We start from the raw sequence: 25,268 nt of genomic DNA, 5'->3' as shown, positions 1-25,268 counted from the left end.
TAGATGTAGGAAAGAACTTTCTGATAGGACTTCATTTCCCCAAGAATCAAGGCTACCAACCATCAAGTGAGATCTCATGTTATTGAAAAGCTTCTGCACAGCTAAAGAAACAATCACGTAAAGAGGATGCCTACAGAATAGGAGAGACTCTTTGTCAGCTGAACACTGACAGGATTAATATCTAGAATATATAGAGAACTCAAAAAGCAAAGAATAAAAGAGACCCATTTAAAAATGGGCTAAGGATCTGGAGAGAGTTCTCAAAAGAAGAACTAAAAATGATTAAGAAATAAATTAGCATATATTAATTATACACAGCAATAGGTTTCATTATTTTCACCTCCCATTATCCTCTCACCCTTCTCCCATTCCCAGTGATCCTCTTCCTCTTCCCAGCAAGTATCTCCCTTTACTTTCTTGTCTTTTTCATTCTCCTTCTCCTCTTCCTCTTCCTCTTCCTCCTCCTCCTCCTCCTCCTCCTCCTCCTCCTCCTCCTCCTCCTCCTTCTTCTTCTCTCTCTCTCTCTCTCTCTCTCTCTCTCTCTCTCTCTCTCTCTCTCTCTCTCTCTCTCTCTCTCTCTTTCTCTCTCTGTCTCCATTCCTGGAATTTCATTAGGGTTGCTTACCCAGGAACATGGATAAGAGTTTGTTTACAGGAACGTGGGAACCTTACTACTCAAAGAAAATGTCTTTCCCTCCCCTAGCAACCATTAACGATGTGCAAATCCTCCCATAAGCTCCTTCTGCTTTGAGACAGGCTCTTGATGGAGACCAATGTTGTGCATGTAATCACAGCTGCTAGGAATTTTGGAGTGCTACATCCAAGTCTGTGCCATGCCCGTTAGTCAGAGTTCTTCACCACTCGCCTTTCTTCCTCTGGATCTTACATTCTTTCCAACCATTCTTTCATCACATTCCCTAAGCATTGGAGGGGGTGATACTGATGTTTTGTTTGGGGCTCAGCATGCAACAATCACTTATTCTTAGCACTTTGACCAATTGAGTTTGTGCAGTTTTTTATGATCACTGCAAAAAGAAGCTTTTCTGACTAAAGCTCACAGCGGCACGGGTCTATATGCATAAAGAGTTACTTAGAAGACAACATGATAGGCATGTCATACCCATTTATAAAACAACAGAAGCTTTCCCATTAGAACCTATGATCTCCTTAGCTACAGGCTTTTGACCAGGTTTACAGTATATATGAATTCCCAGCCAAGGAATGAGACGCAAATCCAAACAGAAAGACTGGTTTTTATTCCAGAGGGAGGCAGGATGCTGGTTCCACTTTTGTTTGCAACATCTAAAATTGATGATGTTATTTATAAAATTAGTTTTATACCATTTCCATCACTTAAAGGTAATCAGAAAGCAAAATTTATACACTTAAGAACTGTGATTTTAATTAAGTGTCTAATGCTGCATACATTAATCTGGAGGTGTTACCTCTAAGTAAGAAGGTAACACCTTCAGAATGAACCCAATGGATGAGTAGTTGAGGAAGTTCCTTCATAAGACAGCAAGATTTGCTTAAGCTTTAGAAAAGATGACAGAGAGCTCATTCCAGTATGAGGTTTTCCCCTATTCATTCTCCTCTTCAGTCAGTAGAGAATGGAGTGATACATTGTAGAGCCCTAAAGAAAGACAAAAGACAGAACGCTTCATATGGAAGAAGAAAGTAAAAGGTTATAGCCCTGGGGAAGGTGAGCTAGCTATGTGAAGCTGGGATTTCTCTGGCGCCGTTGTGAAACATAGGAATGTCTATTGCTCAGCGCCCTTATCTTAGTGTCCTACTGAGCACTGTAGCAGAGTACGTGAGGACATACTGAGAGCATGCTTTAGCCTACCAGATGCCTATCTATCAAAAGGCCTCATAGGACTTCCCTGGGGCATCCCTCCTCCTCTTGCTGAGATCACTCCCAGAATGTCACTGGTAAGATAACACAGTCAAGGGAGGGAGAATGAGGGATAACTAAAAATAGCCACCTAGAATAAATCAGCCCAGGGACCAATGACTAGTCTTTCCACTGGGAAGAGCGGTTCCAAACCTCTTAAGAGGGCCAACTAGGACCTTTGTGCTTCACAGAGGAGCTAGGACTGCAACTTCCCATTCAGCACAGCTCAAGCTGAAGTCCGGTGAGTGTCCTAACTTTCAGCTCTATCCTGGAGGTGGAAGTCCTGTTTTTTTTTTCTCGGGGCCATCATCTGGGAGTGCTTAGAAGATAGAAGGGGAAGAACTTTTAGAAGGGAAGAAGGATATCATGGGAGCTTCTTGATTCATCTGTCCCAAAGTGTGTCTGTGATTTTTTTCTTTACTTTGTTTTGTATTGTTTTGGTTTCCATTTTTTAATTTTTATTTCAAAAATGTTTTCTGTTTGATTTTGTTGTTGTTGGTGGTGGTGGTAGTTGTGGTGGTGTTTTTTTGATACAGGATTTCAATCTACCACATAGTATAGCCTTGAACTTCTTCAAAGTAGAAATCTTGCCTTAGGTTTCTAGTGCTAGGATTACAGGCATGGGTCACTATGTGTGGATGAATTTATTTATTCAGGAATATGTGTTGTTATCTGCCACAGAGATAAGGTTAAAAGTTTGGTTGTGTGTCCCTACACAGCATTTGTATGACCAGGAGTATGCAGTAGAGTGGGCTCAAAGCCATAATGACAGAGTTTCTCAAGATGGAATAAAGAAGGTGAAACTTAAAAATAGTCTAATAATGTCTTAAGGAATGTTCTAGCTCCCATGAAACCATCTACTCTCCCTAGAAGAGTTCTTACTCTAGGTACACAGATTCTAAGGGGGCCTTAGATAAAATATAAAGGGTTTTAAAAAAACCCTTGGAAAAATAAGCAGTTACCTTTTGTCTCCTATCCCCTAACCTCTGACTGAAATTCAGCATATTTTTTCTAAGATAAATGCAGGCAGCAAGTGGTGGTAGTGTTACAAGTTTGTATGACTTGGTCACCAGAATAAATCACAAGCATATCATATTACAATGTGGCAGAGATCCTGAAATTACATTGACCGTCAACCACCACTTCCAAATTATTAATAGATCTTGTTATTTACTATATCATACAGTGTTAAAATGATTTGATAGCAACATTTCAAGATAGTTGGTTCTTTAATTATATATGTATTACTTCATGTACTAAAAGCAGAACAAGAAGGACTTTGACTTTACCACTGTCGGTGTCACAAAGGAAATGTTTAAAATCACTGCACTATGGGGATTAAAAAGAAGCTCTTTCTGTACAATATACATGTACTAACTCTTTATTAAAAATCTACAGCAAGGTAAAGCTACACAGTAAACTGGCTGGATTTTCATGTTCTTGTCTAATTGAGGCACAGTTAACTCAAGTACAAACAGCCGTGGCTTCTTTCTGTCTGGAGCTCATTATAATATAAACTGTGCTGTGAACTCATTGTGTGACCTAGGTGATAATATCACCATTTCCTCCACCGGAGACCCAAGTCCCTAAAATGAAATAGTAAGAAAGGAATCTCCATGGACTGTCAGGAGAAAAGATATATAAATGAAACTTCCATTACAAAAGTTCTTAGAATTCAATATGATGCTCAAAAGTTAAAAGCTGCAGTGTAACTAAACATGAAGCAAAGAAGAGGAGTGTATGTACATTTCATGTTACAATCCAAGAAAGGGGGTGGTGAAAAGTAGGGAAGTCTAGGTTTTATTTCTAGCTCTGGTAGAATGGATCTGGCTGGTGTAAGGCAATTCACAAATGTGTTAACTTCCAAGCTCTAGTTTCTACCATCTTCAAAATGAGGGTATTATTTATGCCACTATGTGAAATACCTTTGAAACGTACAAGTTTATAGATATATTCTGGGTTCATAATAACAAGATACTTCATGATAACAATAATATAATATTAGAAAAGTCCCTGGAACACTCTAAGCTTTGAATTACCCATCCCTAAGGTGAAGAAATTAACTTGTCAATATGATCCATTCCAGCTCAAGTTTTTAAAATATTAAGTAAGCAATAATCATAGAATATATATATATATATATATATATATATATATATATATATATATAAAATAGTTTTTCTGATTTGTCCCCTAAAGTAGTTGACAAGATCTATTGTGAAGTAATAGGAAGTATAGAAAGAAAATAATATTATAGGAGTAATTATTTCTCTCATGAAGGATGGACTATCATTTGTGCCTGTAGATGAGGAAATTTAATCACAAGGTAGAGAATTGTCATAGAAATTAATAATCAAAGCCAGGTATTGTAGTGCACTTCTTTAAACCCAGCTTTGGGGAGGCAGAAGCAGATGGATCTCTGTGGGTTCTAGGCCAGCCTGGACTACATAGCAGGTTCCAGGACAGCCAGGGCTCCATAGAGTGACTTTGTCTAAAAAGAATTTTAAAAAAGGAAATAAAAAAAGAAATCTGTAACTATCATAATTAAAAGCTTATTTGAAATTTGTCTTCATGAGCATATAGTCATTGCACATAGTTTGGTTTCATAAAGGCATTTTTATTCTGTATTGTCTGTATTCACCCCATTATCCTTCTCTTCTCTCCACCCCTTACCACCCTCTTTCTCTATTCCACTTCATTCTCCCAGAAAGTCTACTTCTACTTTGACATACAGATTAAAATGATTTTAAGCATTAGTATAAAATCTCTAAGATCCACAAGTGAGAGAAAAATATTTCTCTGAATCTGACTTATTTTGCAAAATATGATGTCCAGTTATAACCATTTTCTTGCAGGTGACATAATCTTGTTTTTCTTTATGGCTGAATAAAGCTGCAATGTTTATACACACCACAGTTTCCTTACCATTTATCTGTTGTTGGATACCTAGGTTGATTCCACAACTTGGCTATTATGAATAGTACTGTTATTAACATAGATGTGTAAATAACTCTGGTATGTTCACTTAGAGTCTTTCAGATATGTACCAATGAGGAGTATTACTGGACCATACAGTAGTCCTATTTATACCTTGTTAGGTGTATACATAGCAAATATTTTCTCCAGTTCTGTAAGTGGTATCATCATTCTATCAATAAATAGTTTATTTTACTGTGAAAAAACTTTTAATTTTATATAATTACATTTGCCAATTCTTTGTCATTATTTCCTGTGCTATTTTTTTTTTTTTTTTTTTTTTTTTTTTTTTTTTTTTTGGTTTTTCGAGACAGGGTTTCTCTGTGTAGCTTTGTGCCTTTTCCTGAAACTCACTTGGTAGCCCAGGCTGGCCTTGAACTCACAGAGATCTGCCTGGCTCTGCCTCCCGAGTGCTGGGATTAAAGGCATGCGCCACCACCACCCGGCTTCCTGTGCTATTATTATCAATGCTGATCTGTTGAAGTGTTTGTCTTATTTTTCTTCTAGTAGTTTGAGAGTTCCAAAACTTACATTAATGTCTTTGATACTCTTTGAATTGATTTTTTGTATAGGTTGAGCGATATGGATTTAGTTTCATTCTGCTACATGTAGATATCAAGTTTTACCTTCATCAAATGTTGAATAGATTTTATTTTCTATGATTTTTTTATACCTTTGTTAAGAATCAAGTGGCTGTAGCTGTTTGGATTTATTTTTATACTTTCTATACTGTTGGTTTATGTGTCTGTTTTTGTGCAAGTACCATGAAGATATTGCTATTGTGGCTCTGGTATAATTCAAAATAAGGCTTTGATACCTGCAGTATAGATAGTTTTACTCAGGATTACTTTGGCTATTTGGGGTCTATTGTGCTTCAGCGTGAATTTTAGGACTACGTTCTTTGTTTCTGTGAAGAACATTGTTGTTGGAATTTTTATTTGGATCAATTTAAATCTGTAGATTGTTTTTGGTAATATGGCCATTTTCACAGTATTAATTCTTCCAATCTCTGATCATTTGAAGTATTTATATCTTCTGCTATCTTAGTTAATTTTTTGTTCAGTTATATAAATTTTTACTAAAAAGGACTCATCTATCAAGTTTATTCCAAGATATACTTCTGTCTTATTTAGGGTTTCTATTGCTGTGAAGAGACACCATGACCATGGCAACTCTTATAAAGGAAAAACATTTAATTGGGGTACCTTACATTTTCAGAGGTTTAGTCTATTATCATCATGTTGTGACATGGTGGCATGCATGTAGACATGGTGCTGAAGAAGTAGTTGAGAATCCTACATTCTTGATTCACAGGCAACACGAAGTAGACTGTGACACTGGCATTGGCTTTAGCATATACATAGGAGACCTCAAAGCCTGCCTCCTTGGTGACACACTTTATCCAACAAGACCACACCTACTCCAACAAGTCCACATCTCCTAATAGTGCCACTTCCTTTGGGGGCCATTTTCTTTCAAACCACCACACTTTTGAAGCCATTGTGAATGGGGTGGTTTCATGGTTTCTTAATCAGCATATTCATTATCAGTATAGAGGGAGGCTGTTGAGCTTTTATATCAATATTTTATCTTGCTATTTCACTGGACATGTTTATCAATTCTGAGATGGTTTTGTTTGTTTTGGCTTGTTTTGGTTTGGTTTTTGGTAAAATCTTAAGGGTTTCTTATATATAGCATCATATGGTCTGAAAATATGCAATATGGGTAAATTGACTTCTGCCTGTACAGTTAAGTTGATTTCTGCCTTTTAAAAAAATTCATGTTCCTTTTATTCCTTTTTCTTATTGGTCAAGCTAAGACTTCAAGGACTACATTTATTTATTTATTTGTTTTTTATTTCTTTTTATTTATTCTTTGTGTCTTTCACATCATGCATCTTGATCCCATTCATTTCCTGTCCCTTTGTAACTACTCTCTGCCCCTGTAACCTCCCCCACCCCCAAAATAAAATAAAATAAAATTTAAGAGAAAAAAGGAAAAGTCTTGTTATGGAAGCTATAGAGTAACATATGAGTCACGAGTAAACCCCTTTATCCATATATCTTTATGTGCAAGTGTTCATTGCAAAGAATCATTGGTCTGGTTTGAGGCCTCTAGTTTCTGATACATCATTGATGTTGGATATCCTGTTATTGCCCTGTGTCATGGAAATCCTGGGTCTGCAGGACTGGCCCCTTCTCCTGCTCCAGCAGATCATAACCGGGGTGGATGTTGAGGTGGGCCAACTCATAACCCTGGTTCTGGGCCTGGGTAGTTGCAGGGTTGGTCAGCCCACCAGCTCTCCCCCATATTCACCACAAGGGGTGAGCTCTCCATCATTGCCCCAGCTAGTTCACCCCTTGCAGATTCATCTGCACCCCATACCCCACCCTCATTAATAGGATCAGCTCTACTGTGCTGCCAGATGAGGTCTTATTGGTCAAGCTAAGACTTCAAGGACTACATTTATTAAAAACAGAAAAGATTCAACCCTTTATCTCCTTTCTGTTTGTAATGGAAATGCTTTGAAATTTTCCTTGTTTAGTATAACATTGGCTATAGGTTTGTCACATATCCTTTATTTTGTTGAGTGATATTCTTTCTATTCCTGGTTTCTTCAGGGTATTTATCATAAAGTAATGTCAGACTTTGTCTCAAGTGTTCTTGGAATCTATTGAAATCATGGTAAAAATTGTATTTCCTTTATGCCTCTACCATTCAACATTTCTCTATTTTTCTAATTGCTGAGTCCACTCTTTACTCTGATCCTCTCTTTCCTTTCCATGATTCTTACCTGTTTTTTGAGTCAGGAATCATATGTTTTCTTTCAGATTCCTGAAGACTTAGGAGAATGCTGTTTGTCCCTATTTTGCCACCTTCCAATTCAATCTAACTTATATGTCATTAAAATAATAGAAGTGGAACATAATCTAATTAACTATCAAGAACCATGTTCAGGCACATTTTAAGCAATTACTCCAATTACTATCATTATCTCCTCTGTAGTGATAAAGAAGTTCGTGCAGAGAAATTAAGAATGCCCTAGGCCACACAGTTACATGATTGAAACTCAACTACAGACCTATGTTTTACCCCTACCCCTACATGACCTCTTCATCCACAATGGGAGCAAAACAGATACCTACACATATGGTGATGACAGTAGAGTTATATGAACATAAATTATAGAGGAACTAACTCAAAAGACATATAGTGACAGAAAAAAAGATTGATGTACATGGAGAGGTATCATTTTCACCCCTTATCACTGTATTTCAGAGTCTAATAAGAAAAATAGTATGAAATGAGGCTAGAGAGGTTGACAAAGTTATGTGAGATATAAAGCATTTCATATATAACTTGAACAAAAGAAAAAGCATTGTTTGGGACTGAAGGCACAGCCACTAAGGAGGCTGAGTCATGAGGATTGCAAGTTCAACACCAACCCTGCCTCAAAATTCAAATGTACAAAAAATGCTGGGGATGTAGTTCAGTGAAAGAGCAATAACACCAGCAAAGCTGTATAGTCAATCCCCATTACTGAAAAGAAGAAAATAAAGCAAAGAAAAGAGAACTTATTAACTGATTTAGAATAGATCACACTTGTATTTTTATATTATCATTTTAACCACAATACGGGAAAGATATTGATAAAGGAAACTATAATTTAGGGGATAACTGCAATGGTTGAGGCAAAAGACAGGGGAGGCCTAGATAAAATATTAGAATGGGTATGAAACTCTGAAGGAAGATATATGGTCTGGTGAAGTCTCTAGGTTATAAAACCCACCAGATGTGAGATTGAGCAGAAGTGGTAAGAGGTAAGGAACTAAGATATGTCTTGGAGATTTAGTTTGATAGATGATGAGGAACTGATATAAGGATTAAGTCTCAGGGTCATAATGGATCTAGTATGGTACTGCTGACTTGGAAGTACCTGTAGAGACTCAACGAATATATGCCTGGAGCTAAAAAGAGGCCCGAGGGTGGGTTAGTGATGTAATAGACTAGAAGTCAGTAGAATAAAGGTGAGGGCTAAAGCTAAGCTCTGGGACTGAAGGAGAAAACAGGGGAATATAAATATTCCAGCGAAGAACTGTGAGGAGAAAAATCAGGGGATTATGCGCCTTAAGAAGTTGGTAGGGTTTTATAGAATGGAACGTTCAGTAAGGACAGGTATTTCAGAAAAGTCTGCTAAGTGAGCAGAGGGTGGTAAAGTGCTTCATTCATGAAGCCCTGGTTCAGTCTTAATACCACAAGAAAAAAAGAAAGAAAAGAAGAGAGAAAAGAAAAGATTTTCAAAACACCTAATAGGTTTAGTCACAAAGATTATCCTTTTAAAAGCTTTCTTAGATTGAGAGTGTATGGAGCCACACTGCATAGGCTAGAGAAATAAATAGGAGGTGGGTATGTAAATTGTAGGTATCTGTTTGAATATGTTTGGTAAAGAAGACTGATGGAGAAATTTTCATTTCCTAAGTAAGCTGAAGGAGAGGAGCTGCTGTAAGGAGGTTGAAAATGTAAAGCAGCTCATCTTTGAAGTTTATGTAGAGGAGTTATCTTTACCCTAGAAGCCCCATAAAGCATGAACTACCATTTCTGTCTTGTAGATAAACATAGTAAATCACAAAAAAGAGACTTTCCCAAGATACCGTGTTAGGATTTTGGAGAGCTGAGTTACAAACCTTGGTCTTTCTGATTTCCCAAATTCTACTTCCACTGCGCTCCAAGAATAAAGCTGATGCTGGCAAGTGAGGACAGGGCTAAAATTGAGAGTGACCTCACTCATCCACCCCATAATATTCTTTAAAGAGGTATTTTCCTGAGGCTCCTATCAAACAAAAGGGGTTGGGGAGATAGTGAATAAATGGAGCTGTGAGGCCCTGAGGCCTAGGCTGAAGACTACAGGAAAGTAGGGAGTCCTGAGCTCTGAAAATGCTACCAGCTCACCCTGAGGACATTACAACTAAGGCAAGAAAACTTCACTTGGAGAGCCTAGAGAGGAACTGGCATGGTCAGGGATTAAGCTAAGTCCGTTATTGGCTCATAGGTCATTTATTGAGGCCTAAAGATTATTGAGGGAAAATAAGTTGAGGTTTGTGTCAAAGTTCTAGACCATATTTGACAGAGAATGTGATAAGGCTTGAGTCAAAAGATGGAAAAGCAGAAGGAGCTAAAGGTTAGCAATCAAAGGTACTCTTGGTTTGAAGTAGTCCTGAGGGAGAAGCTATTCATCACCATAGAGAACTTGCTCTGGAAACCTGTTGTTTCTGCCATGTACTTGACTTTATATTAATTATATTCTTTGTGATGCTACCTCTTCATTTAAACAGCCAATACCCTTAGCATCTATGTTTTAGGCACCTCTTTTCCTGAATCCCATGAGGTCTTAATCTGAGAAGAGGTTACAGAAAGCTCAGGAGAGGGATATTTATTTGGTTATGGAGAGTGGAACGTGAAAAAGTTGAAATCCATCTAAAATGCCAAGAAGTGGAGTTGAGAACTTACCCCCTGAGACTGTTATTAGAGTATCCATAAATGACAACTTGATATCACAAATTATTATTCTATTGAGCTTCTCACTGCCTGGCCTAAGCTACCTCATTAATGTCACATTGTCAACTGAGGAAGACACATCTCCCAAGTCTCCAGCCAGGAAGCATGCTCTATTACCAATAGTGAAACACCAGATGGATATAGGGTCCTTGTTATACACTTGATTCACTAATGGTACACAAATAAGTACAAATGTGTCGGTTTGTAGCTGAATTCTAATTATGATCTTTTTGAAATCTCCAAGAACTCAGGGAAATCTTCCCAGAAGTAGGAGTTTCGAGGGCAGGCAGAATGGTATATGCTAAGTCACCAAACTGTGACATTACCTTTCTAATTTGAAAACTATCTTGAGTCCTAAAATAAAATTGAAACTGAGAAACAAGACACCCATAGATGAGGGGGCTGGAGAGATGGCTCAGAGGTTAAGAGCACTGACTGCTCCTCCAGAGGTCCCGAGTTCAATTCCCAGCAACCACATGATGGTGCACAACCATCTGTAACGAGATCTGGCGCCCTCTTCTGGTCTGCAGTTATACATGCTGTATACATAATAAATAAATAAATCTTTAAAAAAAAAAAAAAAAAAAGACACCCATAGATGAGTACCCTAACGGTGAAGGTCAGAGAGTAAACATAGAGTCAGGCATTCCTTATTTTTGGTAGAGACACTTAGTCTGTCTCCCTCTTTTGTTACTCACAAATCTCTAATTGTCACTTCCTCAGAATGAAAATAGCGCTATTCCAATAAGCCAGAATGAACCTCATGGACATCGCCAAGATCTTCTCTCTTCTGCAGCCTGAAAAGGAGGAGGAGGACAATAACACAGAAGAGAAGCAGGCTCTCAATCAAGCTGTATATGACAATGACTCCTGTACCCTGGACCGCCTTCTACAACAGGAGCGCTATAAACGATTCATCAATAGCAGGAGTGGCTGGGGAATACCTGGAACACCCTTGCGTCTGGCAGCTTCCTATGGCCACTTGAATTGCGTGAAGGTTCTACTGGAACATGGTGCTGATGTTGATAGCTTGGATGTCAAAGCACAAACACCACTTTTCACTGCTGTCAGTCATGGTCATCTGGAATGTGTGCGCATGCTTCTAGAAGCTGGTGCCTGTCCTAGTGGTAGCATCTACAACAATTGCTCTCCTGTTCTCACTGCCTCACGTGATGGTGCTGTTGCCATCTTACAGGAGCTCCTAGGGCATGGTGCAGAGGCCAATGTCAAAGCTAAGCTTCCAGTCTGGGCATCAAACATAGCTTCGTGTTCAGGCCCCCTCTATTTGGCTGCAGTCTATGGTCACCTTGACTGCTTCCGCCTGCTTTTGCTCTATGGGGCAGATCCCAATTACAACTGCACCGACCAGAGCCTCATAGGTCGTGTTCCGCAGCCCCGCACACTTCTTGAAATATGCCTTCATCATAATTGTGAGCCAGAGTACCTTCAGCTTTTAATAGATTTTGGAGCTAACATCTACCTTCCATCTCTCCCCTTGGATCTGACCTCACAAAATGATAAAGGCATCAAATTGCTGCGACAAGCCAGAGGTGAGTGGTGATCATGCATACCTCATGGGCTTTTTTATTGGAGGTCTCAGGGTTCCAAATCATCATCTAAGTCTTTCCCTCTTTGTTGAAGTAGAGGTAGCTCCATCTTCTCCATTCTCCTGGGGTCCTGGGGAGAAAAAGTTAAAGATTCCACATGAGTACAAGGGTCACTAAAATGAGGTATTTAGAAAGCATTTATAATATTCCTGCTCTTAGATCTGCCAATGACTGACTATTTTGATGCCCTGAGAGCATCTCTTCTCTAGGCCTCAGTGTATCCCCATTGTTACCATGCATAGGGAGACTGTTGGGACAGTTCTTAGAGGGGAGAGGGTGTTATGGCTGTAGTAGCTATGGCACAGTAGATGTAGGCTTGGAAAAGATAAGTACACTGAGAACTGATGCTCATAATCTGTTTCTTGTTGTTGTAGCCACTCCACGGTCACTGCTGTCTCAGGCTCGTTTAGTTATCCGCAGATCGCTGATCCAGGCCAAGCAGCCACAAGCCGTCGACCAGCTAGATATCCCCCCTGTGTTGATGAACTACCTCAAACATCAGTGATAAGTTTTCAACCTTCCAAGGAACCTGAAATACCTCCAAAAACTACCTGCTAAAACAGGTAGCTTGAGGGTAATAGACCTCACGACTTTTCTGGTGTAGTATCCTCCATAATAAAGCCCTCAGCAAAGCATATCCTTGTGGGTATGGTGTCTTCTGTTTATGTGTGGGAATGGGGGAGGGCCCATGGGAAAAGGGTTTGATCTGCCATAGGGAAGGATGGCCATAAGTCTGGTCCTGACCAGCACAGGAATCTTGACTGCTGAAAAATGAAGAGAGAAAACTGACCCATCAACTGACCCTTCTCAACAAGGCTCTCAGTAAGAGTTTGCTGCCCTGGTATAAAGGTTTTCAAAAATCCAAGTATGTGGAAGAATCCAGTGGGCTTCTGAAAGTGGTAGCCCATGCTGACTATTCTCAAGGCCAATATCATTATCTCCATCTGGGTTAGGGACTAGAAAAGTACACTCATTTGAATAGGGCACAATCTTCTATGGTATGTGAGGCATAGATTCTCTGGCTGACCCACAACAACATATGGACACTGGGCATTTTAAAAGACTTGCAATTGAGACTATTATTGGTATATACCAAATACCCGACAATGAGGAGGGGCTGAAACAGCTCTATTTTCTACATGAGGTTACTGAGATACTGGCAAAATTAAGTGTCCATATTTTAGGTAAACGAGCTCTCCAGATCACCTCTAGGTCTTCTTCTTTTAGTTGATTACTTCCATTGGGTATGAAAAACTTAGTGCCTCCATCCTTTCCTTTCCCAAGACCTCACTATTCCCTTCTAGACAATGGGCCAAGGGTTGGGATAAATCATCTAACAACTCTTCCAAGATTATTTTCTGTATGAGGTGTGACAAGTAAGTAGATGCAACATTACTAAATTCAATCTTCCCTTGGCCTTTTGTTTCCTGTCACTGATCCTTGGTGCGAATCTAATACCCCTATTCCCTAAACTTTCAGCTGCGGCCAACTTTCAGAAAGGCTGAGTCTTAAGTACTTTTAAACTTCAGGTAAGCTCTAGATCTGTCCCTCTTTGGGAAAAAAATATATAACCAAGTCTAGCTTCCGACTTCTACCCTGCTTGCTAGCTCCTTGCTAGCCAGTCCAATAAGCAGACTTTCTGTCTTCAGTATAAAAGCAGTGCATGGTAGGCAAAGAGTGGGATATGGTCCAAGGACCCCCTTCCAGTGGTCTGGCTTATAGACAAACTGCTTCAAAACCACCATGTACTCTGTTTTAGTATCCTTGACCTCACTTAAAAATGAGCCATTCTTTCTAATCAGAATTGCCCTCTCTTTCAGAAATCATATTCCTAGAAATGTATGGGCTGGCTCCACAGATTCTCCCTGTTGTGGGCTAGGTACTGCATTTCAGAAATCCTACAACCCCGGCTTTCTTTCCCTTTGCCCCTTCCCTTGCCTGCCTTCCTGTCCATTCATTTCTCCTTAGTTACATTTCAACCTTAAGTTTATTTTCATCTATATGTAAAACATTAAAATGCACATGTATATAAAGTACTACATGATATTTCAATACATTTGTACATGGTCTAATGTTTAAATCAGGTTAAGAATATTATTTCCTTAAATATTTATATTTTGGGGTAAAAATTTACACTTTTTCTAGCTTTTTGAAATATCTACATAGTACAGTGATACTATCTATACTTACTTTAATGTGAATTAGCAAACCAGAATTTCTTGGCCATTTCATAACTGATACCACCTTTCTACTTTTAACTTGAATGAGGTATTAACTTATTTTTATAATTCACATATGAGTTAGATCATTGAGTGCTTCTTTTTCTATTCCTGACTTATTTCCCTTAACATAATGAGTACTGATTGTTACCAGAGGTTGAGGGCATGGGGATAAATGGAATGGGAAATTACTGATCAAAAGAACATAATTTTCAGATTGACAGGAGACTTTGAGATCTGTTGTACACAGGATAACTACAGTCAATAATTATGCAGTATATTATTCAAAATGACTAAAAGTAAAATTTACATGTCAAGCCATAAAATTATAGGTAAACAAGATGATGAGTATGTCAATCCACTTGATGTAATCATATTATATTTAGTGAAAATATTACATTGTTCCTCATTTGTATATAAAATTATGATTTGCTAAGTACATTTTTCAAAAGAAACCTAAAGAGTTACTTTCACTCAAATACTTCTTATATGCTGGGGAATGTGCTCAAACAAACATTTTATGTGGATTAACTCATTTGATTTAACAGCCTTATCATACTCATGGCCATTTTATAGATTAAAAAAACTGAGATCCAGTGTTGTTAAATAACTAGTTTTTAAAAAGTAGTCACTCACAAACCTACAGAATGGAGTGAATGTACTTACCTAGATAACATCTGCCTGGTCCTTTATTAACTAGCCATTTTCTAAAATAGCTATATCTGACTCTGTGCAGTATTAGCAAGCTTTCTTATATTTCCCCTACCTACTGCTTTTCTTCTCACTATCAAATTGGAACTTTAGTGTCTCCTACTTTCCAGAGCAGGTAGATATGAAATCTTCAATATACTATTGAATCCTCTTATTCCTTCTTGTCTTAGTCTGTCCTACTAACCAAGACTAACTCATCAGTACTCTGGATTCCATCTATCACCAGCCACCATCCCGACACCAGATTATCTTTTCTTTTTCATTTTAAATTGCATATACTTGATTTATTTGTTGAGTGTATGCCACAGCACATATGAGGATAATTTTGTGGAGTCATATCTCCTCCCACCTTTAAGTAGGTTCTGGGCATGGAATTCGGGTAGTCAGGCCAGCACATTCGCCCACTGAGCCAGAGTCTTTGTCTGCTACTCAATCTCTTTCTCTCAGCATATAAACAAGCTCCTCACCTTCTCACATGTAAAAACAAACATGCAGCCCAGGGCCCTCTCCAGTCACTGCCTTTTGTAGCCAAACTTCTGTAACAAGGAAACTATTTTCTTGATCTGATCCGTACTGGTTGGTGTCTATCCCTGTTCTGCTTCTAGCTGGTGTTGCCCATATCACCGGTGAATTTCTAGGTCCCTACCCCAGGGTATATGCTCTGCCTTTATCTGAGAGTGTTGTAGGATTTTTCTCTCACAACCTTCATCCACGGTGCCATCACAGTGCTCAGCTAGTTCTGTTTTCAGAATACATGCAGAATCCAAATATGTCTCACCACATCTCTGCCTCTCTCCTGGGCCATTAATAGAGTCAGTATGCACCCTTCTCCACTCTCTTTTCTCCATTATATTCATTACTATCTGGATAACTGTACATTTTACAGAAGTATTTTTTAGTCTGTTAGTGCTTTCATTATCATGATGAGAGGCAATGAAAAATACAGCAATAAAAATGGATAAAATAACAGGCATTATGTTAGAGAGTAGCATTGCTATGAATGGGGAAAAAGTAACTAAGGTACTGGAACGTGGAAGCAATGGAAAACAGAATTGTTATATATCAAGTGTCCAGGTAAGATAATCACTGTTGATCTTTGTGTTGTGACATTTGATTACACATCTGAAGGAAGGGAGGCACAAACATGCCCATTTTCAGATGTCAGTCACCACAGGCAAAGGAAACAAGTTCAACACTTGTATTTCTATGCTGTCTTTCTTTTCCTCTTTTTCTCTCTTCCTCTCTCTTGTTTTATTACATAGGGTTTTATAGCTAAGGCAGGCTCCAAACCTATGACCTTCCTGCCTTTCTCTCTCTCTCTCTCTCTCTCTCTCTCTCTCTCTCTCTCTCTCTCTCTCTCTCTCTCTCTCTCTCCCTCTCTTGAGTGCTGGAATTATGCTTGGAATTTTACACCTGGTTCAAAGTCGCTATCTTAACTTTCTTTGTTTGCAGGACTTAGGATTAGAATCATAAGTTTACACACACTGTTCAAATTTTCTGTCATGGAGCCACGTTTCCAGCCTCTTACAGTAAGATTTCTGACACATCAAGCTCAGAATGTCCCAGACACAAGCACTACATTTTTTAAAATCTGTACTTGTAGTCCCTGAATGACAGCAACATCTGGCAGTTCCTTGCCCAAATTGGAGAGTATAAAATATGGGTCCTCCTCTGCTAGAATGGCTGCCTGTAAGGAGAGAAGCCGTGTCTAGTTTACTCCTCTGGATGATGAGCATGCTGCTTCAGTGACACAGAACTTGGCAGAGAGGAAGAATTCAGTGACTGGAATCATCACAGTTTTCTGATGTCAGTGTTTTCCAATACGGGTCAAAGGAGTCAGAGCTCCCTATTGTAAACTCAGCAGGCTGAATGGTTCCCTTAGTTTAGGGGACCTCAACTAATGCCAGTATATGATTTGTGGCTTCAACTATGCAAAGAATTTCAGGACTAGCTACTATAATAAAACAGTTGAAATTTTAGAAGCTTAAGCTCCATGATTAGGAGAAAAGGAGGCACTCAGAAGAAAGCAAGACATACCCAACTGTAGGTATGGGCCCATCAGGGGAGTCTCAGCTCATTTTTTTTAAATAGAATATATAGGATTTTGAAGTTTCTGTCTTATCACTGTCAGGTTTCAGAGGGTCATGTGACAAGATTACAGGTGAGAAGGTAAATGTCTATCCCACAAAGAAAGTGAGATATATTTACTGTAAATAGTGTTGTTTGAGGTTCTCTGGGAAAGGAATGAGGCTCTATCCAGACATATACATTCAGGCATTAATTCTGGTTTATTGTTACTTGAACATAAAATGTCTGCACATGAAAGGAATACTACATATATGGTAGAAACTGTTGCTGTGTTAATCACCATGGCCAAAATCAACTTGGAGAGGAAAGGGTTTATTTCATTTTCAAATTTCCAGGACACTATCTACCACTGAGGGAAGTTGGGACAAGAATTTAAGCAGGAACTGAAGCAGAAACCATGGAGGAATGTTGCTTACTAGTTCTCTTCCTGGCTCATGCTTAACTAGCTTTAGTATACTGCCCGCCAAGTGGGCTGCGCCTTCCCACATCTGTCAACCAGTCCCTCACTGACTGGGCCGTGATTTGGGCAATCCCTCAAATGTCATTCCCTCTCCCGGGTGACTCTAGGTTATGTCCTGTTGACAATAAAAAAAAAAAACTAACCAGGATGTCCATCTTCCCAGCAAGTGTCATTGACTCTGTTTGAATTCTTTCTTCTCTGCTGTTGAGAAGCTTCAACCAGACCAGGGCGAGAGGCTCCTTTCCTTTCTATGTACCCGTAATTTTCCCGCCCTTTCTTGGTTTCATTTTTTAATTGAAAATATTTTTTTCATACAATAAATTCTGATCATTGTTTCCTCTCCCCAACTCCTTCACTTAAGGGCAGGCCCCATGCCCAGCAGTAGATGGTCAACACACAATTAAGCCAATGGTACTTTTATAGATTTTTTTTTTTTTGGCTCAAATTGCTTTGATTGGGCATTTTTTTAAATCTTACTGTTTTTTTGATTGTATAATTTTCTTGTCTTTCTAGCCACTTCACTAACCCCTAAGCTCGACATTAGATCTGAAAATGTTTCATTTGACAATATTTAGCAAGCATATGCTCAGCACTGTCTTTTTTTAATCTCTATTGGATGCTAAGGATATAAAAGTGAACAAGAGAATCTTAATCTTGTTTGCAGAATCAAAAGGAACCTGAAGTAAACACAGACTCATGTATGCTTATTTTATAAAAGTAATTTCAAAGATAGTGTAAGTCTTGTAACTTTGAAAATATCTACACTGCATCCAAAGGAGACCAATAATAATGAAGTTAGTGATATTAATAACAATAATACCAATAGATAACATTTATTTAGGTTTGTATGTATCAGACTCTAGTCACTTATGCTTATTATAGCTCCATGACATGTGACTTAAACACTATTATATTTTATGTGAAATGTCCCCCATAGTTATGTGTTAGAACATTTGGTCCAAAGTTGATAGCACTGTTTTGGAAGTTGTAAAAACCTTTACAAGGTGAAGAAGGGTAGCTGGGGGAGGGGGCAGGAATTGAGGCTTATGGCCTAGCCCTGGTTCTGCTCCAACATCTCTGCTTTCAGGTAGGTATCATGTAATGAACATCTGCCACACACTTTTGCCACCATGACACAAAGTGTTCTTACTACCATGCTAAAACTGAGAGCCAAAATATTTCCTACCTTAAGTTATTTCTTTTAGTTCTTCTCTCACAGTGACAGAGAAAGTATCTAACACAGAAATTAGGTATCAGGAGTAGAGTCATTGGTGTGATAATTTGACCCTGTGGGTCACAGGCCCTTAAAACTGGTTTGTAGGAGGAATATGGAAGGATGTGAGCTACAGAAACAAAAGAATGTTATAAGCTGATCTTAATGAGAAATTGTGGTCAGAATTTAAAAAACCAGAATACTGATGGAAATGTGGATAATGAAGGTCAGATTCATCAGGTTTCAGAAAGGAAAAGGGACTCTGTCAGAAATTGGGCTACAGTACATTTGTGCTATAGTCTGGCAAAGAACTGATTGTGTTCTGCCTGTGTCCTGAAAATTTCAGGCTGAACGTAAGAGTAATGGAATAAGTTGTTCAGAGAAAATTTCAGTACAGCATAGCATTCAGGCTGCTCCTCATTGCTTGGAGCCAGGCAGTAAGATTTACAGTGATAGAGAACAGAAAGTAGAGCCAAACTATATTAAAAATGTGCAGTTGGCAAGGAAAGTGTGCTAGAAAGGGATGTGAGCTAGTTCAGAGCCATGAGCAAAGTCTCTACAGATAGACAAAGGGGTAGTGACTGTTAAAGTGATTAGCACAACTAAAGAGCAACTATGAACTCTGCAGAGAGACAATGAGAATAATGTTCCACCCATTTGAAAGCTCCAGTGTTGTGACAGTTACTCATTGTCAACTTGACTGGATCTGGAATCATACAAGAGACACACCTCTAGATAATTATTTTTCCAGCTTCAGCCATTTGGCCTCTGCTTCTGTGGCCAAAAGACAGTAGAGTATTACAGCTCATGCTAAAAGCAGAAATTATCATTATCCACATACTGCTCACTTTGCACACACGAGGAATGCAAGAGTTACGGGGTCATGGAGGATTACACGAAGGTTCAAAGAAGCTGCTAAGACCAAGAAATATATGGCAGAGTCAAGTCCCCTGCAAGGAATTCCTTAGAGGCCACTGTATGGACATCAGCCAGATGACTCAGTGGGTAAAGAGGAGCTTGACACACAAGCCTGGCAACCTACTTTTAATCCCCAAGTCTACGCAAAGGTGGGAGGAGAAAACTGACTCCACAAAATTATCCTCTGACCCCCACAATTTGTGCCAGGGTACACACTTCACCCCTACAATAAAAATAAATAGTAGAAAAAGTCAAGAAGAGGCTCTTGTATGAAGCTGTGATGGTGAAATCTAAGTTGCAATGGAAACACCAGGATGTTGGAGGTACCAACATGGAATGTCTACCAAGGAAAACTGCAGACACTCAGTGGCACTGGTCTAAACAAGAGCCAGTAATATACTGCAGCTGGCAGGGCTATGGGTAAAAAGCTAGTTGGGGCCCAGATGATGTCAACATGAACCCCAGATGTGGATATGGAACTGTAGGGTTTGGTGCTTGTACTGCTAAGATTCTGTCTTGCTTTGGTTCAAGATTTCCTTCCTTCTTCCTTTCTTCTTTTCTTCCTTTTTTCCTTCCTTTTTATTTATTTTTGACAGGGTTTGTGTAAGCCTGGTAGGCCTTGAACTCACTAAGATCCACCTGTCTCTGCCTCCTGAGAGCTGGATTTAAAGCTCCCAGCTGGTCCAATATTTCCTTGATACACCACTGTTCCTCTTTGGAATGGGAGTTTTTTTTCTTTGTCATGTATATTAAAAGTATGTAATTAATTTATTTTACAAGGTCTCATAGCTAAGAGGCTCACACGAGACTAGAACTTTGAACAGCATTGGGGCTCTCACACTGTGAGGACTCTTGAAATTGAACTGAATGCACTTTACATTGTAAGATGGCCCTTGGCCTTTGGATTTAATGCAAAAGTCATAGTTTGAATATGAAATGTCCCCTAAAGTGTTTAAGCACTTGCTCCCCAACTTGTGACACTGTTTTGGGAGGGTATAGAACCTTTAGAAAGTGGGGTCTAGCCAGAGGAATTGGGTAGCTGGGAGCAAGCATTAAGGTTAGTCTGACTCCATTTCTGGGCCAAACTTTCTGCTTTCTGGTCAGCACTATATAACTAGCATCCGCCACACAGTCCTGCCGCTGTAGCCACTATAGAGCTGCTACTATTACCCCTGCCGCCATGCCTTCTGCAATGTGATGGACTATACCCTCTCAAACTGGGAGCCAAAGTAAAGCCTTCCTCTTTTAAGTTGTTTTTATCACTGTGAACAGAAAATAGCCAATACAGGTGGTATCTTCATTAATGTATAAGAGGGAATTAATACAAGTTGTGCTGGCCCTAAGTGGTAGAGCTGTGTCTTTCTTAGTTATGGTTACTGTTGCTATGATGAAACACCATGACCAAAAACAACTTAGGGAGGAAATGGTGTATTTCGTTTATGCTTCCACAACACCAGTCATCACTGAAGGAAGTCAGGATAGGAACTCAAACACGGCAGGATCCTGGAGGCAGGAGCTAATGCAGAGGCCTTGGAAGAGTGCTGCTTACTGGCTTCCTCATCATACCTTGCTCAGTATGCTTTCTTATAGAACTTAGCACCAGCAGCACAAGGATGGCACTACCCACAATGGACTAGGCCCTCCCCCATCAATCACTAATGAAGAAAATGTCCTATAGCCAGATCTCATGGAGGCATTTTCTTACTTGAGGTTCCCTCCTCTCAGATGACTCTTGACCGTGACAAGTTGCCATAAAACTAGGCAGCACAATTGATCCCTTCTCAACTTGACACAAGCATATCACTGTTACGCCATAACCTTTCTTGTCCATCCCCAAGATCCCACTTTAGTATCAACATTACAATATAAACATTCCAAATTTTAAATTTCCAATAGTCTCTAAACATCAAACACTCAGAAATTCAGTCTCTTTAAAATATCCAGTCTCTTTTAAAATCCAAAGTCTCTGTAAAATTCCCAAATCACCTTAAAACTTGAGTTTTCTTCACTGTGAGATCCTGTACAATTAAGAATAGGTTAATAAGTTTCTTCAAGAGGGGTGAAGCAGGGCACAATTACACTCTGAACAAAGCAAAACCAAACTCCAACTGTAAATAACTTAGTGTCCAATGTCTGGGACCCCCAAGCTTGGCTCCTGGAAAGGGCTTGGGTCACTTCTCCAGCTCTGCCCTCTGCAGTACACAAAGACTGTCTCCTAAGCTCCAGCTGGCTCCACTTCATGCCTGCTACTGATTGTGGTGGTCATTCCATGGCACTGGCATCTCCAAAATGCTGAGGTCTCTTGCTGTAGCTGGGCTGTACTTTTACCAATAGCCTATCCTAGGTACTTGTCTTAGGTTTCTATTGCTGTGAAGAGACACCATGACCACAGCAACTCTCATACAGGAAAACATTTAATTGGATTTTGCTTACAGTTTCAGAGGTTTAGTCCATTATCTTCATGGTGGGATATGGTGGTGTGTAGGCAGACATGGTGCTGGAGAAAGAGCTGAGGATTCTACATCTTGATCTTCAGGCAGCAGAAGCAACCGTATGCCACACATTGGGCATAGCTTGAACATAGGTGACCTCAAAACCCACCCCCATAATGACACACTTCCTCCAATAAGGCCACACCTACTCCAACAACACCACACCTCCTAATAGGGCCACTCCCTTTGGAGGTCATTTTCCTTCAAACCACACAGCTCTCTTCAGAGACTCCAACCCTGTCCCACAGTGCTAAGCCTCCACTTCTCTCCATGGACACCTTAATGTCTTCCAAGCCAGTACCACCTGGGTGACTCTCACACTACCAAATTCAGCTGCCAGCACAAGGTACAGCCTTGGCCACCTGTGGAAAACAGCGTCTCCGTGTTGACTCTAAGGAAACAATTCCAAGATTTCACCTCAATAATGCTGGTCTTTTCTTTATCACCACCGATTTCTCACCACCAGCTAACCAGCATCAATTGTCCCAGTAAAAGAAACGTTTCACTTCAGTGGTGCTTGTTAAACGTGGCTGATTCTTCAGCTCCAGCTGACTAGAACCACGGATTCTTAATTCAAATTATGCAACAGCTCCTGTAGAGTCTTTAAGTGACTCTCAAACTTCCCTCTGGAACTTCACAAGCCAGCCTCTATCATCTGCATTTTTCTCAACATTCTTATTTTCCAAGCTCCCACAAAACAGCTCACCAACCTTTGAACATTCAATGGCTTTTCTGGCCCAAAGTTCCAAATTCCTTTCACAATCCTCCCCAAAACAGCATGGTCGAAATCTGTCACAGCAATACAATCCAGGTACCAATTTCTGCCCTAGTTAGGGTTACTTATTACTGTGATGAAACACCATGACCAAAAGCAAGTTGGAGAGGAGAGGGTTTATTCAGCTCACATTTCCACACTTCTGTTCATCACCAAAGAAAGTCAGGACAGGAACTCAGCCAGAGCAAGACCCTGAAGGCAGGAGCTGATGCAGAGGCCATGGAGGAGTGCTGCTTACTAGCTTGCTTCCCATGGCTTGCTCATCCTGCTCTCTTATAGAACCCAGGACCACCAGCCCAGGGATGACACCACCCACAATGGGCTGGACCCTCACCCATCAATCACTAATTAAGAAAATGCCCTATAGGCTTACCTACAGCCCTATTTTATGGAGGCATTTTCTTAAATGAGGTTCCCTCCCTTCAGATGACTCCATCCTGCATCAAACTGACATAAAACTAGGCAGCAAAAGCTGGCCTCCCAGCCCTGGGCATCTGCTGCACTGTCACTGGACTCTATTGCTACTAAGGAAAGGGTGAACTTAGCTAACTGGTTATCAATATATCCAGTTATTCATGATTTTTTTACATTTTGGTTCAAGGTATATTTTTCTAGTCTAATTTCAAGCTTGTTTTCTCAATGGAAGTTTAGCTCTTGCTCAACCCAGTGTACCTGCTCACAGCACTGGGCATTTCTACTTTGGGTAGGAATCCTTTCTGTATTTTTCAGACTTGACTCCATTATCAAAGTCATCTTCTGTTGAACTTTTTTTTTCTAATGTTCCTTCTTAATTTGTAAAAATGAAATCATCCCATTTGTATTGCTCCAAAGCACCTTTGCCAGATATCTGATTTAGCTTCCTGGATCTTCTCAGCAGCTCATCCTCAGGTCCTCTAAGATTACGATGGAAACTCCTAATATAGATCACGAGGCTTAGACTAGCAGAGGCACCCATGGAGTGCAAAATAGTGGGCACTGTAATCATGCAGGATGGTCAAATTATTTATGGAGTTGCCGCCATACAACTCACAGTTGTCTTCATGGGTTTTTCTTGTTTTGTCTTTCTTTTTGTTCTTTTTGTTTTCAATACATCCTGACCACAGTTTCCCCTCTGTCCACCCCTCCCAGCCTCCACCCTCACTCCAGATTCACTCCTTCATTTCCCTTCAGAAAGGAGCAGGCCTCCCAGGGATATCAACCAAACTCTGCATAGGTTTTTCACTGGAGCTAGAAGATATTGTGTAGCAAGGTAATGAATTTCATTTTATAGATAAAGAAACTTAAAACAAGAAAGAAATCCTGCTTCCCACCATCAACTTCTGGCCTGACTAAATGATCTATCTGATCACCTTTCAGTCAGCATTTGAGATGGGCACTTTAGGGGGCCTCTTTGAGAAGAGGAATTTTATGTACCCACTTCATTTTTCGACTCCTAGGGAGGACTGATACACCACTGAGGAGCTATACTACCCCTCCCATGGTCCTTCTTAGGGTATATGTGCTGTAATGCCCATGTATTTTCCTCTTAAGACTTGGGAATTTCATGACCACAAACAAGGGTTCGATTTGAAGGCTTCGTTGGGCCTTTTGTTTCTTTCTTTTTCCCCTTTTTTCTTTTATTTCTTCTGTCTCAGCCTAATATCTGTCATTTCCAAAGGTGACCGGTGTGTCAGATGTCTCAAGACTGAGAAGAGGGCATGCAGGACTATCTCCTTTGATGGGAGCAACACAGCACTGTCCAGGGTTAGTTCAAGTCCACAACCTAGCTGGCTCGAACATGTTCTCACAGCCAAAACTGTCTTGCCCTTTGTTTCCCTGGACTCGGGATTTTAAAACTAGCTTTTCTGAATAGACATCTTGGTCTAATTCGAAAAACCAAGGGTCTGTGTGAAATGTGAACAAGTCTTGAGTGACAGACAAAGATTAGCAGAGTATGATTGAGGTGCTGAAAAAGAAAATATGCTATATCAGGCCCAACAAATGAGAATCAAGATTTTTGCAAAGCTGGAAAGCAGAGATCCAGGGAAATGTTATAGTCCAGCCATTCAAACCAGGCTAGGGGAAGGATTTACACAACCAAGTTATAAAGTGAATTAACAGTGGTTTGCCATTCCACATTTATTGGGCTGATTCACATTGCTAATTTTTGGTAAAGATGTCTAGAATGTCATTGAAGGTCATGGAACATCATGGAATACTATAGAAAGAATTGAGTTGAACTGATAAAGCTTATTCCCTCGTTGTGGAAATAGAGGGACTGGCGCAGAAGGGAGGATCAGACTGGCCAAGGTCTCCCAGGAAGTCTGAGGCAGAAAGGAAAGCAGACCCCAGCTCTAACAGCCCTGTCAATTCCTTTGCT

General features: G+C 39.8%; 1 protein-coding gene across 1 annotated transcript; it reads left to right on the top strand.

Annotated features, from left to right (window-relative positions):
• The first annotated feature begins 2,032 nt into the window (after positions 1-2,032).
• On the top strand, positions 2,033-12,670 carry Asb12 (ankyrin repeat and SOCS box containing 12). The gene is made up of 3 exons (XM_028888891.2): positions 2,033-2,135; positions 11,150-11,976; positions 12,408-12,670. Exons 2-3 carry the CDS (start codon positions 11,181-11,183, stop codon positions 12,536-12,538), a joined length of 927 nt encoding a protein of 308 aa, XP_028744724.1. The 5' UTR covers positions 2,033-2,135; positions 11,150-11,180; the 3' UTR covers positions 12,539-12,670.
• Positions 12,671-25,268: the final 12,598 nt, after the last annotated feature.

Source organism: Peromyscus leucopus, chromosome X (assembly GCF_004664715.2).
Source record: "Peromyscus leucopus breed LL Stock chromosome X, UCI_PerLeu_2.1, whole genome shotgun sequence".
Lineage (NCBI taxonomy): Eukaryota > Metazoa > Chordata > Mammalia > Rodentia > Cricetidae > Peromyscus > Peromyscus leucopus.
This window is presented reverse-complemented; position numbering and strand designations above follow the sequence as displayed.

Excerpts from the sequence above, each read along its gene's own strand:
- Asb12 (XM_028888891.2), top strand. The coding sequence starts at position 11,181 with ATGAACCTCATGGACATCGCCAAGATCTTCTCTCTTCTGCAGCCTGAA. Across the intron at positions 11,977-12,407 it reads ATTGCTGCGACAAGCCAGAG|CCACTCCACGGTCACTGCTG; the intron begins GTGAGTGGTGAT and ends TTGTTGTTGTAG.